This window comes from Miniopterus schreibersii, assembly GCF_964146895.1.
Source record: "Miniopterus schreibersii genome assembly, chromosome: 19".
Classification (NCBI taxonomy): domain Eukaryota; kingdom Metazoa; phylum Chordata; class Mammalia; order Chiroptera; family Miniopteridae; genus Miniopterus; species Miniopterus schreibersii.
In genome coordinates this window covers 29,808,780-29,828,873 of record NC_138119.1, presented here as the reverse complement: position 1 = coordinate 29,828,873, position 20,094 = coordinate 29,808,780, and the positions used below count along the sequence as shown (strand labels likewise).

The window sequence follows — 20,094 nt, the reverse complement described above, 5'->3', positions numbered from 1 at the left end:
AGAACCGAATTGTTAGAGATGGGAGACATTCGAGAACCAAGGTTTGACTGTATTTGGTTTGAGTCACTGAGTTTTCAGGTATCTTGTCCCTTTCAGGATGGGGACTATCCAAATATTACTGTTTATTAGTGTCTTCTCTGTTGCTATCCAGTTTATCTAGAGAAAGGTCCTCTGGTCTTCTGCCTGCTTATTTACAACTTGAATTTCTACCAGGTAAGATGAGGAGATCACTGCTTCTATATTTTCTTTGAATTCTGTCTTCTCCTTCCACCCCTTCGCCTCTTTCCACTGCCACATTAGTTTCATACTATTAACATTAAGAGAACTTTTATTCTTTCCTGAAATAATTGCTCCCTTCCGTAGAAGGCATTTGCATTCATCTCCTTGTTCTAAGTGAAATGTTTAACCTTCCACTGTGACTAATTTGTCTTTATATTTCCCTCAGAGGTTTGTCCACAATGGCGCTGAATAACTATACTATGAGTAAAAAAGTGTATAGAAATATTAATTTGGTGCTAAAGTTTAGTTCAGCCTAAGAAAACCATAATACCTCCTGCGCTAAATATTCTCTGACTACAGACAAATAAAATAAAACTAATTCTAGGTTTAATAACCACAAGTAGAATGAAATTGGTAAACCATACTGCTTTTTTGCATTTAAGGGAACTATAAGGGGAATATGTAATTTCCTGAATTCCTCTGAACCCAGGAGTTACAGTTCCTAATTCTATGTTTGCACCAATTTTAGGCAGATAATCACCTCATATAAGCCTGTTTGCAGATTTAAAGATATGCCAAATTCTCCTGTATTCAAAATATATTTAAATATCCTGAATGGGTTAATGTAATTTAAAAATTTTATTTCTAAAACAATAATTTTTCTTAGAAATTGTAGGCGGCATCTAGTGCTACATCAAGTAGAAGCTCAAGCATTGCAAATTTTAAATTACACCTATTTTTAATTTGATGTATTTTACATCAAAATACCTGATGTGCAGGTATCAGTCTGGATCCAATCAGAAGATAGAAGCCAGACAATGATTTAAGCAGAGGAAGTTTAACATAAAGAATGATTAAGCCCGGCCGGGAGTGGCTCAGCGGTTGAGCGTCGACCTGGGATCCAGGCGATTGGGGTTCGATTCCCGGTGAGGGCACATGCCCAGGTTGTGGGCTCTATCAATGACTCTCTCATCATTGATGTTTCTATCTCTCTCTCTCCCTCTCCTTTCTTCTCTCTGAAATCAATAAAGATATATTAAAAAACAAAAATGATTAAACAGTGACAGAAGAGTAAGTATAGAATATAAGAAAACTTTATATGGTATCCTAGGGCAGAGGAAAAGTGCTCAAGCAAGGACAAACTTCAAAGGGGGCTCCTCTCCAAGGCTGGGGTTTAGACGTCATAGGAAAAGGTCTAATTGCAACTCTTTAGATGCCATAGAAGTTCACTAGTTGCCTGAACCAGAGCTGGTCTGCAGCAACCAACCCTCCACAATGCAGGCAGAACATCACTGAGCTGCAGCTGGTGACTGTGCGTGTGGGCCTGCAGCTGGCATAGGGGCACTGGGTCATTCGCGGCCTGTGAGGTGAATATAGATGGTGGCCAGGTGCACAGATGTGCAGAGTGATAGGGGACCCCCGTGTCTAGCCTTCGAGGGAGAGATGGGATGCAGGCAAGCCGCAGCTGGTGGCCAGGTGCACAGACAGGCAGATGGAGCACGGGGGTGGAGAGAAGCCTGGAGCAGGACCCCCTGTCAGGAGAATCGCAGGGAGGTGATGGCCAGGCCAGTTCAGGGCTGCCAGGTTGCCATGGGGCTGTGCATTCTGAGCACCTGGCTGGGGCAGAGCACCACCAGATAGCCTCACACTCACACTGCTAGCTCCCCAGAAGCAGCAGAAAACTGCAGGAGAGTTCTTTCTTCCTGCAGTGTCTCTCTAGCACCCTCTATTGACAAAGCCTAACATCACGCTCATTATAAAGGAGAAATGCTTAACGGGATTCAATCCATTATCGCAGAGCTGTAATAAATGGTGAATTTCTAGCCAAAAGATAATATACTGAGAACTGGTGCAGTCTGTATAACTTAAAGTTGCTAAAATAAAAATGCAAAGTCAAAACCACTCAAGGATTGTTTAGAGTTATACCTATAGAGGAGAAATGCTGGAAGAGTGATAGTAAATGTATTAAAATTTAGACTTATATCGTAATTTTATTTGGATTTATTTTCAGACAAGGAAAAAATGGGAAATACAATAATTATACATTTCCTCTTGGTTGATAAAGTGAAAAATAGTTCTGAAAGAGGACCTATTTGCTTTTATTAAAATAATATTAAAATAGAAAATTGAAATTTATCTCATGGGTTATTGTGTGAGAAATAACCCATCACCAATTGCAAGGCCGTTCTTCCAACAGCCAAATATATCAGCTTTTTGTAAGAATTGAGTCGATCTATTAAAACATTAGTTGAGTTTGAGGTTTTTTACAAGGAGTTAAGTTACTGATATCCAGACACATGGCTACTAAAGCTCTATTTTGAAACAAAGATAGATGGTGAAATACATAGAAAAATGAATGAGTAGCATCTCTGTTAGACTCGTGATTCCCCAATCTGTTGCATCTGAGAAATCACTTGGGGCATTTAAAAAATAATTCAGATCCTTGAAGCCCTGCCGGATGTGTTTGATAAGGGGATGGGGCCTGGGAACCTGCATTTTAAAAGCATAAGGCATTTTGGGGGTCCGGGGGAACTGCCTCATCCAAGGTTGGAATCTCTCCCCTGGGGGAAGCCTACATCCTTTGATGGGTTGATACAGCGGTTCCAAGGCCCACCTCCCTTGACTTAATCCTGGACGTCTTCGAAGGGCCATCCCAGCTTCAGAGTGCTCCGGGGACCTGCTGAAGGTTCTCATGCAGCTGCTTCCCAGCTCAGCTTTCCCTGCTGCCCAGTCCTGCTCCCCCCATTCCTGCATGGGTGCTGTTCCTGTAAGCACCCTCGGTGAGCCACCTCCGGGCAAGCCTCCATCTCCAAGTCTGTTTCCCAGGGAATCTAACTTAGGAAATGCTCCCTGAACATTTGTGTTGCTTGTTTTTTGATTTACCTGATCTTTGTTTATGTTTGTATTTGATAGTTCTATTTCTAATGATTTGTAGAGAAGTCTTTTATGATTGGGCCATTAAATCTTAATTGTTATATATTTTTAACTATTTTAATATCCTTTATATTTACTTAGCGGTGTTTGATATATGAGTGATGTAAAAAGTTCCATTCAAATTAACTATTTTCCCCTTTAATTTTTCCACCTTTAATATAATGCTTCCAAGCATTATACCTCCAAAGTATATGACTCTTCATGGACATTTAGAGTGCTCTCAAGAGACTTATTTAAAAACAGAAAATAGATGAGGAGAAGCAAATCCTCAAGGGTTACCTAGAGTTAGATCTACGAAGGAGGAAGCGCCAGAAAAGTAGATGGTGAAGGGTGACAGACGAACAAAATGAGAGTCAGATGGAGCCAACTGGGGATTCTTACCTCTATTTAATTTTAATTTTTTTTTTTACTTTCAAATGACTCTGAATAATGACTTTTTCCTTTCTTTCTTTTCTTTCCTCTACTTCTGAAGTTTTGTTACAAGGAAGAAAGTAACAGAAATCTCATCTGCAAAGGCATCACTACCCTTGCTTTTAAATGGTAAAACCCTGAGAAAATCTCACTACAGCAAGGGGGAGCTAATAGAACAGCCTTGTTATAGTTAATATTTTAGGAAACAAATATTTAATAATAATATTTGTATCATGCTTTAATTGCAGCAACAGATTTGGATTTAGAGTACAGTTGATAAAGCTTTTTTTTTTTTTAATCGTTTCATTTCTGAATTCAAATCTCGTGAGATTGTTTGGAAACTAAAACAGTATCCATAGATATACGATGACTCAGCACATAGGAAACTGTGGCTCAATACCATAGTATTTCTTATCCAGCTATTCAGTTTCTATCTGTCTCCAAAATATATTCATTTATTTCAGAAGGATGCCAGTCCTTAGTCTGTCACAACTCACTCTTGCAGAACCTGTTTCTCCATGGCTTACCACATCACTGCCTTCTCACTCCTCCCCGGCCCCCAAATATAACCACTCTGCGGTGTGTAGTGATCACTTCCTTTCTGTTATAGTTTTACAAAATAAGCACACATCCCTGATTACTGGCTTAGTGTGGATGTGTTACTTGTTTTTATAGATGGGATCATGCAAAGTGTATCATATTATGGCTGATTTCTTTTTTTTTTTCTTTTTCTTTTTTCCTTCAATTTAATTGAAGTTACTTAGAAAAATAATCAGGCTTGAATGGCTTTTCCTGGAGGAAGAAGGCTCGTGAACATTTCACGCTTTCGTTGGCAATGTGGAATTCAGCTTTCTCGAACAGTACAGTAAGATACAGGCAGAGTTTTCTAGAACAAGCCCTCTACTGCATACAAATACATAAAAAACAAAGTCACACTCCACAGAGATGTTAAATTATATGTCCATATGCCATACTGAGCATGCTCATAAGAAAATAGTACGAGCAGCCCCTTGTGTACCGGACAAAGAGTAGCAGGCTGGAACGAGCCTGTTAACGGCCAACAGTCCAGCTGGTCGTAGAAGGTCCTGTGGCCTGTTCATAGGGTCTAGTTGGATGTGATGGGAAAAGGCTGGAGGAAATGCTGGTTGTAGGAACTTGGGGGAGCAATAAGGTCAGTCCTGCTGACATAGGAGTGGGCAAGGAAAGGATGCCGCTCTCCAGGATTGCACAGGAAAGGGGCAGCTTTGATTGCATGTGTGTGTGGGGAGGGGGTGGGGGATAGGACTGGGCTGAGAGATGTGCTCTTAGCATCACCCACCAGGGACAGAGTCCCTCGGCTCCTTGCCAGGTTAGAACAGGGACTTTTGCAATCACTGCCTCACACTGGTCCAGACCCCAGCAGCTACGGGTGCTAGGGACTGGCTTTTGTTACAGAACTTTCTACTAGTAGGATTCAGACCCTTGTGCTTCCAGGGCTTTGCCACCAGGACTGGTACGAGTGAAGTTTCCGCTGCCTACTGCTCTCCTGTGGCATCCCGACCCTGAGCAAGCAGGACAGTGCAACTCACCTGGTGGACAGATAGGAAGAAAGGGCCCCTCGGGGACACCACAGGTCAGCAGGCTGCCCTTCCTCCCAGGCCAGCTGGGGAGGCAGAGGGGGGCTCTAAAAAGCTGCAGGGATTCCAAGTCTCTAGTTTTCCAACCTAACGGGTAAGGTAAGCAGGAATGTCCTTGGGGTACGACCCTGACTGTACCTGGTTCTGAAAACCCGGCAGCACCCTTGAAAGGTGGTGGGACGCCGGCCTGTACTTTTCTCCAGCTAAGCATGCGATAACATTTTCAAACAGTTTTCTTAACAAACAAACATGCAAACTTTTGCTTTCCAGGCACATTTTCACCCATGAATTCTTTTTAACCAAGGATACAGAATACTTAGTACATTCTGCAAAATAGTTGAATCAATTAAAAAAATTTTTATACCATTAGAAAAGAAACTATGAATACAAAAAACACAAGGAGAAGGAGTCCCTCCTTGCAGAACCACACTGATGCGTCACGCCCCGAGGGACAGCCTTTCTCATTTTAGAGAGAGAAACGGCTGAAAGAAGGCGATCTGCACACAGCACTGAACTTGCTCTCATAGCCGATCAAAGACAGACACGGAAATACAAAACTCAGGAAATCTAAGTGACTTTCCATTTAAAAACCAAAAAGCACACAGCGAACAATTCCAACCTATGCAACTGAAGAAGGACTCGGGAAGGGTCGCGCTCACTCTGCTTGCACTGAACAACCTAAGGCTTGAGGCGCATATGGCTGATTTCTTTTGCTCATGTTTCTGAGATTGATTCATGTTGTCCATAGCCGTAGTCCATTCATTGTCATTGCTACATATTATTCCATTGTGTAAGCATACTCTACTTATCCACTTTATTAAAGATGGAGTTTAGATTGTTTTAGTTCTTTGGCTATTGCACAAGTATGGATATTCCTGTACATGTCTTTTGATTCACATGCTGTTTGCATAGTGTGTCTCTTCAACTTTATAGATAAATTTCCAAAATCTAAGTTTATATCCCAGCTATGCCACTTAAAAGCTATATAGCCATTGGCAGCAAAACCCTCTGTCCCTCAATTTTATCTCTGATAAAGTGGAAAGAATAATAGTACTTATCTCAGAGAGTTAACAAATCAGTGTTTTACATATAGGTTAACACATAGACTTTCTCAGTAACTGTTCTCTTTCTAAGTCTTTAAGTTGCAGGGTTAGACAGTTTATTAGAAAGTTTTCTTTTTTTCTTTCTTTTTTTTTTTTTTTTTTTTTGAGGTAAACCTGTAATGCTATGAACTTCCCTCTCAGGGCTGCTTTTGCTGTGTCCCATAGATTTTGGGTTGTCGTGTGGTCATTTTCATTTGTCTCCAGGAAGTGTTTGATTTCTTCCTTGATCTCATTGGTAACCCATTCATTGTTTAATAACTTGCTATTTACCTTCCATGTGTTTGAATGTTTTTGAGTGTTTTTACTGTGGTTGATTTCTAATTTCATGTCCTTGTGATCCAAGAAGATGCTTGATGTGATTTCAATCTTCTTGAACTTCTAGAGGCTTGTTTTGTGTCTTAACATGTGGTCTATCTTTGGAATGTCCCATGTGCACTTGAGAAGAATGTATATCTGCAGATTTGGGGTGAAAGGTTCTGTAAACGTCAATTAAATCCATCTAATCTCGTGTGTCATTTGGGGTCACTCTTTCTTTGTTGATTTTTTTGTCTGAAAGATCTATCCAGTGATGTCAGTGGGGTGTTAAAGTCTCATACTATGACTGACTGTACTGCTGATGATCTCTCCCTTAAGGTCCTCCAGAAGTTTTAAAAATATATTTGGGTGCTCTTATGTTGGGTTTATATATGTTTACCAGCATTATATCATGTTGTTGGATTGATTCCTTTCGTATTATGAAGTCTCTTGTTATGGCCTTTGTTTTGAAGTCTATTTTGTCCGATATGAGTATTGCTTCCCCAGCTTTTTTTTTTTTTTTATCATTTCCATTTGCATGGAAAATTGTTTTCCATCCCTTCACTTTTATTTTGTGTGAGCCTTTTGTTCTGAGGTGTGTCTCTGGTAGACAGCATATATATGGGTCATATTTTTTTATCCATTCAGCTACCCTAATGTCTTTTGATTGGAACATTTAAGCCATTTACACTTAAGGTTATTATTGATAGATACTTGTTTGTTGCCATTTTTATTCTTTATGCCTGTGTTCCTCTCTCTATAAAAAGCCTTGACCAACTATCCCCCACACAAGGAGAAACCCCATATCAATCACTTTTGTATCTCGAGGTACTTCGGAGGCTTTCTTCTCTCCCACCCACCACTTCCTCCAACTTCGTGTCCTCTGAAATCTCTTTCTCACTCATATTTCAGCTCCACTGGCTTTCTTACCTTTCCCTAGTACACAGAACCTTATGGTGAACGTTGCCTCTTTTGTTTAATTTTCCCAAGCGTAGTCTGACCAGGCAATGGTGTATGAGGGGCTTTCGCTGAATTACAGATATCACAGACGGGCTTGAACTGTTAGGGAAACCTGAAACCTACTTAACGTGGGAGGTGTCTGTCTATCCATGGTCTTGAGAACCATTACCTGCTGCTAGGAATTCCTTGTTTCATGTTTATTTTGAGTTTCCCTTGGGCAAGGATTTGTGGGTACCTATTTTCCAGAATGCACTGTGAGTGAGAGGGGAGTCAGAGGAAGAAGGGAGGGGAGCCTAAAGAGGGAGCATTACTGAGGCGGTTATTATTGCTGCTGGTAGGAGCTCAGTTATGCTCACTGCCCTCTGGATGTGTGCGGGACACAACTATGATTTGTCCTGAAAATGAAGACCTCGGGTCTTTATTCACTAACTCCCTCTGCTCACTGGTGGAGGCTTGCTCACAGGACATCTGACCCACACCGCAGACCAGCTAGGCATGCTCCTGATCAACACTGGTTGCCAATGGCACCTATGGGACTGTTTGAAGTAATCTTCAGAGTAGGAATATGGACAAACAAAGCAGACACTGGGGTTGGAAGTTGTCCAGAGGGCGCTGAAGTGCTAGGGCACAGGAATTTGACAGTGTCTGCTGCACACTTCGACATGCAGAGGAGGTTCTCATGTCTGTGTGCTCGCTTTCCTGCTCTTTCTGCCTCTGGCATTTATTTATTATTTATTTATTTATTTATTTATTTATTTATTTATTTATTTATTTATTATTTTATATATCTTTATTGATTTCAGAGAGAGGGAAGGAGAGGGAGAGCGAGCGAGACAAAAACATCAATGATGAGTCATTGGGGATCGAGCCTGCAACCGAATGTGCCCTGACTGGGAATCGAACCTCAATCTCCTGGGTCCTAGGTCGATGCTCAACTGCTGAGCCACGCCCGGCCGGACCTCTGATATTTAAATTCATGTCCTCTTTTTTGACTTCTTTCCTCATTCTACTGGAGCATATCCTCAAGGAGCTGCCTAGGAAATGATGCATAGGAAGTAAAATATTGAGCTCCTGCATATTTGAAACTGTCTTTATCCAGATACTTCTTGATCGATAATTTGGCTGATAGTAGAAAACTGGGTTAAAAGTAATTACCTTTTAGAACTTTTAAAGGATATCCTCTTTGCATGATAGATTCTAATATTGCAGTTGAGAAGTCAGAAACCATTTGTATTACTGATAGTACAGGATTTTTTTCCTTTATCTCTATTCTTCTATAAGAAAACACATATTCTTTTTTCTGAGAAATCTTCTTGGTATAGTTTCTTCAGTAATTTTTTTCTTTTCTTTTTATGAATATCTTACTGGTCAGATATTAGACTTGCCAATCCTATAATTTTCTCTCAGTTTCCTATATCATCTCTATCTCATCCTTCCTCTGCATTATTTGGGGATATTTCCTTGACTTTGTATTTTAACTATTTTATTAATTAAAAGAAGATCTCTTCATTTATAAAAAATAGTGTTCTATTTTTTATTGATATAATGCCTACTCATATGTATCAGAGAATATTAATAATCGTTTCTTTGTAAGTTCTATTCTGTTCTCTGTAAACTCCTGTTGATGATGATTCTAGGTTATATATTAAAATTTTGAAAAATTTATTGATTTGGGGGGGGAGGACATCGATTTGTCATTCCACTTATTTATGCATTCATTGGTTGCTTCTTGTATGTGCCCTGACCAGGTATCAAATCCACAACCTTGGCATATCTGGACGACACTCTAACCAAATGAGCTACCCAGCCAGGGTAGTTAGTTACACATTGATTTTTAAGGGGGAGACCAACATAAAATGATTTAAGTTATATGTACATGGGGAGATTAAACAGTGAGCTATATTTTCTTATTTGGAGTTGTATCAGATGCTGCTAATTGTTTTCCAGTGTTTATTTCCCCCTACCTGCTTTAAGTAATAGAACTACTCTCACCCCTTTAAATATCAGCTAGAGCCTTCCTTGGTGCAGCTTCTAGTCTTGTTCTTAAACAGAAAGCTGCTTTCCTTCCACTTCCTCTTCTGCCGCATGACTGAAATGCTGACTGTGCGCTGGCTCACCACCTTCTACCGTGCTGATGGGAACAAGCCCTAGGGGATGCTGGAGCAGCAAAGAGGAAGGGACCTGATCCCTGGATGACCTCGTTGGACCGAGATGCTGACCACCCTGAATGTGTTTCTGCCACTGAACTCTTTCATGAGGGAGAGATAAACTGCTTTCCCCTCCAGCTTAGCTTCTACCCTAACAAACTCAGAGGAATCCCCAAATATCAGCGCTTATTGGTGCCTTCTCTGTTGCTGACCAGCTTCTTTGAGATGAATCCTCCAGTCTCCTGCCTGCCTCTTTATGAACCTGAATGCCTACCATGCAAGATGAGGAAATGACTGCTTCTCTGCTTCTGCTCAAGCCCCTCAGCCTGTTTCCACTTCAACGCTGCTTCACACTGTCAGCACCGAGACCATTTACCTTCTTTCTTGAAATGTCTACACCATCCCTAGAAAGTAGAGCATTTGCATTCATCTTCTTGTTTTAAGTGGAATGTTTTTCCTTCCTTTATGATGAATTCATCTTCGTATTTCCCTGAGGTTTGCTTACCATAACCTTATGTACTGAACAGTTATTTCTCAGTACAGAGTGTATAAATTACATGAGATGAAAATTTGCTGGTAATCAAAAATTAGTAAGGTGACATGTAAAAGTGGTTTTGTTTTGTTTTTTGTTTGTTTGTTTTGCATATGGATGTCCAACTGTTCTGGTACCATTTGTTGAAAAGACTACCCTTCCTCCACTGAATTACCTTGGTACCTTTTTCTACAATCAATTAACCACATATATATTAGTGTATTTCTGGACTTTATTTTTCCATCACTCAGAAGCCCATTCGTATGTCAGTATCAGAATGTGTTACTCACTGTAGCTTTCAACTTTCAAAAGTTGATAGACCATAACTAGAGACAAGAAAGGTCACTACATAATACTAAAGGGATCCATCCAACAAGAGGATATAACCCTGATAAACATATATGCACCCAATATAGGAGCACCTAAATTTATAAAAAAAACTTCTAGAGGACTTTAAGGGAGCGATTGACAGCAAGACAGTCATACTAAGGGACTTTAACACCCCACTGATTTCACTGGATACATCTTCCAGACAAAAAATCAACAAGGAAACAGTGACCCTAAATGACACACTAGAGCAGATGGATTTAATTGACATTTACAGAACATTCCACCCCAAAGCTGCAGAATATATATTCTTCTCAAGTGCACATCAGTGGAAGAGTGGGTTAAAAAGCTGTAAGACATTTACACTTTGGAATATTATGCAGCTGTAAAGAAGAAGGATCACTTTTCCTTTGGGACAGCATGGAGGGAACTGGAGAGTATTATGCTTAGCGAAATAAGCCAGGCAGAGAAGACAAGTACCACATGATCTCACTCATGTGTTATGATGAACACAATAGATCCAGAGGCATAGAAGCATGGAACATACTGAGGGATCTCAGAGGGAAGGTGGGGGTGGGGCAGTGGGTGGGGAGAGATTAATCAAAGAACTTATATGTCTATTAGCATAACCCCTGGACACAGACATTGGTATGGGGAAGGCCTGGGTGTGGGGACGATGCAGGGTGGAGGGGATCAATGGAGGAAAAAGGTCACATCTGTAATATTTTCAACAATAAAGATAAATTTTAAAAATAAAAATAAAAAGATAATAAATTGCTTCTCTTTATTGTGGTTCCTCTTTCTAAAGGAAATAACCATTTAGTGGATTTATTTGTTTTCCTTTCTCTCTAGGAAGCTGAAATTTAATTGTGCTTTCCTCAATATTCCAAAGAATTACCCTCAGTTATATTTGGTAATTCTTCTCATTTATTTTGAGAGATAAGATTTTGGTTATTATTGGTATGCAGCTGTCATTCCAGCTCAGCTGAGTAGTGATGATTACTTTAGGACAATTCCTGGAGATTATTCTTTTGTTTTAGACAACTGTCTAAACACAGATATCCACAGTTGGTGGCAAGATATGGAATCCAGGTTGGTAGTTTCATCTGTCCCACTTAAGAAACAAATTGGGAAATAATCTGCATGAAGAGCCAGTCTCAGATGGGTAAGAGAAACTTAGTCTTGGGGTTACCAATTCATGCAGCATGTAAATGCGCCTTCCTTTCACTTGTCTCTTAGTGCTTAGAGACAAAGTGCTGGGCTCCCCCGGGTCCAGTATCATTGAGATGTCATACTAAATCTTCCTTTCTTCTCAAATGATCATCCCCAACTATTGAACTTTCAGTGCATGCTTTTCCAGTGCAAACACAGGCTAGAATCGTTTCATAGAATGACTCATTTGGTGTTTTATGAACATCAGCAAACCCAGGATGTAAAGAAGTCCCCACTGAAATAGTATAAGAATAATTATTGTTTGGACTGGATTCTTGAGTATTTTCTCACTTACAGACTCATCCTATTAGTCTGTTCTGGCTAGACCGTAAGCTAACTAAAAAGAAATTTTGTTTTCTATATTAAAAAATGTATTCTATGAGTAATTCATACTGCAGATTGAAGAAACCACTTTCCTGGACAAGTTATTGTTTCTCAGATATTTTCTTTTCTTTCATGCTATGACTTATAATACCTGGAGAGCCCACCACATGCCCTGTACCTGCAACCCTGGTACCTTTTGACTTTGATTACTCAGAGAGGAATCATGTGTATATTCAGAAAGAAACTCAGTATCTGCACCATCTGAACAGCAAAGTAGTCCTGGGGTTACAATAGTAAATACATACAGAACCCCAGAGGACTCTTGCATCAAGCCCCAGACTCTTCTTCCAGAACTTTATCAGCTTGCCCTGACAGATCTGTGCTCAACACCTTGTCTTCTAGTAACTCCCACTGCCCTTCCCCTTTAGTGACACAGTGCTGGGACTTTGCCAAGGCCGAGTTCCTTAGTTTAGGCACCATTTCAACTGTTACTTAGAGAACATTTTTTCATCTTGATTCAAAGTGCCTAAGACTGCTGAGCCCCAGTGTGGCACCTCTGAGACTCTGCACCATGTGCCCCAACTTGCAGAGCATTCTCCCAGCCCTGTACCTCCTTGGGGTCTTGGTCCTACTGCTATGCCCTTCAGGCCTGTGTGGTGAGTACAGTGGTTATTGGGGCGAGGAGGTAGTTTCTCTAAGATATAGAGAAAACTACCAAACAACAATCCATCAAATGTAGTTAAATGGTAGTAATTGATAACCTATTTGAAAGAGTATAATGAACTATGTTATTAATAAAAATGAAGAATTTTAAAATATAAAAGAAATTGTTCTAGATAGAGGCTGTTAGTATGTCTAGAATAATTGTGTTGATTTATAAAAGTTCTTGTGATGCTTCTTTAGCAAGGAATAATCTTTGATTTTCAAGTCAATTTCTTATATTTAAATGATCCAAAATGCTTTAAACACATTTACTTTCCAAATAGGTTAATTATCTCATCTACAATCTTAGTGATTCATTGGGGAGCAAATTCCATCAGTAAAGCAAAAATACTGTCTGCAATTATAAACATTTAGTAAATTTTCTAAAGTAAAATGTAGGGCATTTGAGAACCAGAAACCATTATATAAATGTAAGGCATTGTTGTTGAAATATAGAAAAATTTTACAAATGAAGGAGCTGTGAGAGAGTTTGAGAGAACTTACTAGAACTGTTGTTATGAAAATTAATTTGTTCTTATTATTTAAATGGAAATGTCCTTTAAGCAAAATATTTTTCTCCTGTGCTAGATAACATTATTTTTTTACTTAAGAGAGTTAATTTTCATAATAAAGATATTTATATGCATATTCCCTGAAAATGGTTATCATGGCATAAAAGTGTAGAATTTAGGATAGCTTGGAGGGAAAATCCTGACTCTAAAATAATAATTGAATGCTCTTATGTGAGCTAGCAGATGGATTTAGTGTGGAAGCTATAGTTTCTCCATCACTGAGAGTGGTGAGGGGAAAGTGTGGGTTTATTAAGAAAGAATTTATATTAGGAAGGTGATTTTTCACATCAAACACAAGAATATTATTGGGGAATAGTACTAATTTAGGTTATAAAGTGGGTACAGCATAAAGAAAGTTCTGCTCAGGGGATGTTGAGTCCTCTAACATTGTCCCCAAGTCCTCCTCTCTTAGAGTTTGAGGTAACAGAAGAAGACCTTATCAAATGTGTCAACATCTTTCAATTATGTCTTCATGTGTCTGCTCCCCTCTCTCTTTTTCTTGTGTGTCCTCAAATCTTTCATTATCTATGGCCTCAACCCTCTGAAATGGCACTTAATGCCTGTCAGCTTTGACCTGAATCTCCCTGTGTGACTCTGTCTCCCCTTTTCTTTACAGTAACAATCTTCTGATGCCAGAGACTTGGCTCATTGCCTCATTGACCTGCCTCTACTATCTTAGCAGCTACTTGCTTCTACCCATCCTTCAAGATGTATCTCCTACTCATTCCTGGACACCTTCCCCTGATACTCCAGTCCTCATTTCCCTCAAACACCTCTTCCTATCGATTTTATCTCCTGTCCTACTCTCCTGGCACTTGTGTGACTGGTGTTGTGGTATAACTATTTAAATGGTTATATCTGCCCGGCCGGGCATGGCTCAGTGGTTGAGCATCGACCTAAGATCCAGGCGATCAGGGTTCAATTCCCAGTCAGGGCACATGCCCGGGTTGTGGGCTCGATTCCTAGTCGGGGGCGTGCAGGAGGCAGCCGATCAATGACTCATCATTGATGTTTCTATCTCTCTCTCCATCTCCTTTCCTCTCTCTGTAATCAATAAAGATATATTAAAAAATAATAAAAATAAAAAATAAATAGCTATATCTTATCTAAGTACATCGCAACTATGGCTCTTAATATTACCTGAAAAGCCTAGTACAGAATTCCATATATATGTTTATTTATAAAAATTAAGAGCTATTTTTTTTAATCTTCACCCAAGGACATGCTTTTTATTGATTTTAGAGAGAGAGGGAGAGAGATAGAGAAACATCAATCTGTTGTCTCCCACACCACCCCCCCCAACCAAGGATCAAACCCATAACCTGAGTACGAATCCTGACCAGGAATCGAACCCATGGCCTTTTGGTGTGTGGGATGTTGCTCCAACCAACTGAGCCACACAAGTTGGGGCAAGAGTTATTTTTTTATACTTCTATGGAGGTGCTTAATCTGTGGTTTAGGAAAGGCTTCATGAAAGCAGTTGGCTTATATGCAGGTGAATTAAACAGAAATTACCTTGGCTTGGCTGTTGCTATGCTTTCTGAACCTCCCAGAGTCGAAGCTTCGGGAGGAGCAGAGGTAAGGGAAACAGTGCTTGATCTGAGCTGACTCTTGGCCCCACAGGTGTTCAAAGCTTGCTCTGTGTCGTGGGAGTTTGTTTTTGTGGGCACTTCATCTCTGAGGCTCTGCCAACTGCAGTTCCTGGGGTCTGGTCAAACCCACCTCCCACTCTGGTTGATCGCTTGCTCTTTTCTACCTTCTAGATATCTGGTGACTTCTACAGCTTTTTTAAACTGAGGCTTTCCTCCCACCTCAGGTGGTCCTTTTTGGACAGGCCTGAAGATGACTCCTCCTGTCAGTCTTTGCAATGCAGCCTCGCCCTACCCCATGGGAAGTACTCACCCTTTGTTCCGAGTAATGTGAGGAATACAGACTAACGTCAAAGCAGCAGAAATCTGTCTTTCGTTCTCACCATCAGAGCTGCTGAAAGGAGACATATCAGGCTTTCTCACAGCCCCTTTCTCATCTGCCTCATCTGGGACTAAGGGTAGTATTCACAGGATATAAAAAGCTTTATAAAAAATATTTCCCCAAATATTATTCTTAAAAAATTAATTTTAACTGGTTGTGAGCCACCTATCTCTTCAATTATGGGGTATTACTTGACATTGCAACTAATAAGAAGAATACTGTTCTGATCTCTAAATTTTATTCCTGTCACTGGCACTTACGTAGGATATTTCACCCCTTTAAGGTTGTGTTTCCCTTTCTCTAGAATGTGAGTGATGATAATACTGCCTCAAAGGGTTAATGTAGGATTAAAAGATATAACACATATGAAATGATTAACACAGTGGTGAAGAACTCAGCAAATCCTTCCTAGTGATTTTGACAAGGAAATGAAAATACACCTCACTAGTTCAATTTAATAGCTTTTCTTCTATCAAAACTGTTAATTAACTTAAACCCCAGCTCATTCTCTCCCGCCCTTCTCTTTCACCATTCAAGACTGCAGTAAGTCTCCCAGCATTGCCCATGGATCCCATCATGACATGAGCTCATTTCTATCCTTTACGACCGTGGTGCACTATAAATGTGACGAAGGATACGTTCTGGTTGGAGAGCCACAAATCACCTGCAGAAATTCACAGTGGTCGTCTCCAGCCCCTCAGTGTAAAGGTAACTTCAACTTGACTGATGGCTCTTGCTAAGGTAGAACCACCATGGAAGTCCGTCTCCTCCCAGCCAGAGGCAGCACTTAGAAATTGTATTCTATTTATTTATTCACTTCATGTAGTTAATATTAATGCATGCATATAGCATAATATTTTAAAAGTGTGAAGCATCATCCACTTAATCCCACTGTTACCAACATGTATGTTTTCAGAGGTGTGTTTTCTATAGGGCCACTTTATTTTAATAAAAGTTTTAATTTAAATATAACACACTACAGAACTGTGCACAAATCTTAGCTGAATAGGTCACCATTATCCTAAAGTGAGCCAACCCATGAAACTATCACTCCGGTCAAGAAGCACTACCATTGCTAATACCCCAGAAGTGTCCTTTCTCAGTTACTCCCCAGAGGAGGTCACTATTCTAACAACATGGATTAATTTTGCCAACTTTTTAACTTTATATAAAGAAAATCATGCATCTACTCTATTGTGCCTGGCTTCTTTTCTCAACATTATGTTTTGGAAAATCACCTATGTTCTTACATGTAATGATAGTTTATTTCTTTTCATTGCTGTATAATATTCCTTTGGGTGAATATACCACATTTTATATATCTTATAAAAGTTTGAATTTTTTATGTTTTAGGTTATAAATAATGCTCTTATGAACATTCTTGTGCATGTCTCTTGGTACAAATGTGCCAACATTTCTGTTGGGAACAAATTTAGGAGTAGAATTACTGTTTCACAGAGTATGCACATGTTCATTTTTAGTAGGTGATACTAAATTTTGTTCAAAAGTCATTGCAACAATTTACGTTTCCACCAGTAGCGTAAAGGTGTTCTAGCTTTGATAAAAAGAAGTTCAACATTCCAATTTAGCTCAATCTTCTTCTTGATGTTGGAGCTTTTTGTGTCCTATTTAAGAAATATTTGCTTACAAGGTCACAGAAATATATTCTCCTATGTTATCTTCCAGACCTTTATTGTTTTACCTTTCACATTGACATCCCCAATCCACTTGGAAAATTATGAGTTTATGGTGGAAAGTCAAAGTCAAAGTTTGTCTTTCCCCAATGAATTATCCATGAACCCTGCATCATTTATTAAATGGACCATAGTTTCCACACTGCTCTGCAGTGCTACCTTGTCATAATTCAAGTGTCCATGTATGTATGTTTCTGTTTCTGCTACCATCTTCTCATAGTGAAGTTGACCTCGTAAGAGATTTCTGGTTGACCACCAAGATTAGGTGTGCCTTTTTAAAAATAACACTGTAAATAAACAACAGCTCAAGGGCTAATTTCTCTCCATTGTTTCCATTTAATACAGAGAGATATTGAGAGTATATGATTTAAAATTACGTGCTTAGTTAGGATCATGCAAAGAGTAAGGTTTTGAGATATAGTATCTTTGAAAACTCAGATTCTAGGACCACAAAACCTAGGTTTATATCATAATCATGCCACCTAAAAGCTATGCAACCTTAGACACGTCACATAAACTTCATGCACCTAATTTTCCTGTCTAGGAAAATGGAGATAATAATAATGTTTTATGTTGATAATAGAATGTAAATTATTTTTATTTTTTATTGTTGCAATAATACAATAGAGGTAAAAACAACTTTCATCATGCAGGCATAATTTATTATCAGTGTTATTCATCCCTCAGTATCCTCTACTATTGTAAAGTCTTATTCTGAGAATCGAGAGATGGTCAAAATTGTGTTTCCATAACAACAGCTCTGTGTCTGAAACCTGAGATAGAAAATGGAAATCTGTCTGAGGACAAGGATCTGTATGTTGAGCCTGAAAATGTCACCATCACGTGTGACCCTGGCTATGGTGTGGTCAGCTCTCAAACTATCGCCTGCTCAGAAAACAGAACCTGGTACCCAGAAGTGCCCAGGTGTGAGTGGGTAAGTGGCACACATTTCAGGGAGTTCTATCACATTCTAAAAATGGTAGTCTGCTCCAGAGCACTGTCCCAACCAACACTGATGAGATCTGACTTTTGTCAGGACTCATTTCTGAGTTCTTTAAATCACTTTTGGTATCAGCGATTTCATCCTAAATGCACTCGGTGAGCTCATTAAGACAACTTCTAATTCTCATTTAATAGCAAGAAGAACCAGGCCTTTAGATAGGAGGGAAAGGTTCCAAAGATCCAGGTAACCTTGCCCAACCCTGTATTTTCTACCACAAGTGCTATGCTTTTGCATAGCCATCAAAACCACCCCTTCAGTTGTCCCTGAAGAGGTGCCCTGGGTGTCTTCGACAGCACTGTTCTTTCCTGGCTTCATTGGTCTGGACCCTAGTATCTTGGATTTCTTCCATCAGTCCTGAGGAGGGCCTTGACACTCCACTTTTGTTGCCATTAGTGAGGTGCCCTGAAGGAATCTTCTACTTTCACAGTTTGGAGAGAAAGCTTCTCAACATCCATTCTTTTTTCTCTTTTAGGAGGTTCGTAATGGCTGTGAGCAAGTGGTAGAAGGCATTAAACTCATGCGGTGTCTCCCAAACCAAGAGGACGTGAAAATGGCCCTGGAATTGTATAAACTGTCTCTGGAGATTAAACGACTCAAGCAAGCGTAAGATTGAAAGAGGAACACCAGTTGGAAATCAGTACATCCATTTCCCCTCACTCATCCGCACCCCCAAATAAAGTATTAAGTACATTTCTCTTATTAGCAACTCTACTGATCCTTAAGTACATTATTCACTGAAAAAAACAAAGACCTGTTTCAGAAGAATCTTAGTGACACTGATAATGTGAAACTATTGATCATTTATATCTTAGCTCAGTGCAAGCTTCTGCTTTCCTGGATTTGGTTGAATGGTAGAAATAAATAATCACCTCTCAAAAATCCAAGTGTCTTTGTTTCCACGTAAATTCCTGTGTGATGAAAAATTAGGGTCTTACATAAATCATTTCCTAATGTTTCTCTGATTAATGTTCTTTTCCATTTTACTGTATTTCAGGGTATATGTGGTTCTCAAAAATACATTCTTGTGCTTTGTCTGAGGTGTCTTTACCCTACATCTTCACTTCCTACTCACCCTTCAATGCCCAGGTCAAATATCACATCTTCCCCCAAGCCTTCTCCCCTCTATCTATTTGATCACCACTATTTCTCTGGAACAACTTCTCACTCCCTCTTTTAATTTAAGGTACACTTGGTTTTGCTCAGCTTTCCTTCCGTTAGATAATAACCAGCTTGAAAGTCTTTGCAAGCCTGATCTATGTGCAACCCAAACATTCCTTTTGGGCATGCCCAAGTCTTCCAGTTCAATCTAATCACTTTTTAAATATTTCAATTAAAATGGTTGTAGTGTCTTTTTAAAATCAGATTCCCCAGAGGAGGACACTGAGAAGAAGATTCGTGTATAAGTAATTTATTAAGAAATGAGAAAGGGGGTAGGGTGAGCAGGACAAGACAGGGAAGGAGCCCACCAGGGTGATCAGGCAAAGGCCTACAGAGAGTGGCTTATTTTTGTCCCAAAGGGAACTGTGGACTATGAATTTGCTTAAATTTTGTCCCGATTCCAGGCAAAAAACAACCACCTGGGCTTTCATTCTACTGTACCAGCCAGTTAATGGTAAAGGGCCACTCTGGGTGCACAGAAGCCCCCAGAACATCTAGCTCTCTCTACTTGGGGACAAAGCTGTCCAACAGCCAAGAGAGTTGAAGGTATGACCTTTACAAACCAAAGCACAGAGAAGTGGGTAGAGGAGTGCACAGAGATGGTAAAGGGATGTGAGGGGCTGGGAGGACCTTATGTCATGTGTCCCTCTTACATCTCTGGATATTCTTGGGAGCCTTATATTTCTGATAATCACCATTTCTTCCAACTGTTTTGCCTCCTTTGGAATCGCCTTCTCACTTGTGCTTACCTACTGTGGCTGTCTCTGGTTCTCCAGGGCATCTTTTTTTTTTTAACTTGTCTTTATTGTTGAAAAAATTATAGATGTCCCCATTTTCCCCCATTGATTCCCTCCACCCTGCACCTCCCCTCCCTCCAGGCCTTCTGCACACTATGGTCCGTGTCCATGGGTTATG

General features: G+C 39.8%; 1 protein-coding gene across 1 annotated transcript; it reads left to right on the top strand.

The window, feature by feature from the left end:
* Nucleotides 1-12,563: 12,563 nt before the first annotated feature.
* LOC308549093 (apolipoprotein R-like) lies at nucleotides 12,564-18,903 on the top strand. The gene is made up of 4 exons (XM_081121400.1): nucleotides 12,564-12,735; nucleotides 15,862-16,032; nucleotides 17,777-17,952; nucleotides 18,494-18,903. The coding sequence occupies exons 1-4, from the start codon at nucleotides 12,651-12,653 to the stop codon at nucleotides 18,626-18,628; spliced, it is 567 nt and encodes a 188-aa protein (XP_080977526.1). The 5' UTR covers nucleotides 12,564-12,650; the 3' UTR covers nucleotides 18,629-18,903.
* Nucleotides 18,904-20,094: the final 1,191 nt, after the last annotated feature.

Bases quoted from the DNA above. Each gene is read 5' to 3' on its own strand.
- LOC308549093 (XM_081121400.1), top strand. From the start codon at position 12,651: ATGTGCCCCAACTTGCAGAGCATTCTCCCAGCCCTGTACCTCCTTGGG. The intron at 12,736-15,861 runs GTGAGTACAGTG...TCACCATTCAAG, and splicing joins ATGCCCTTCAGGCCTGTGTG to ACTGCAGTAAGTCTCCCAGC. The intron at 16,033-17,776 runs GTAACTTCAACT...CCATAACAACAG, and splicing joins TCCAGCCCCTCAGTGTAAAG to CTCTGTGTCTGAAACCTGAG.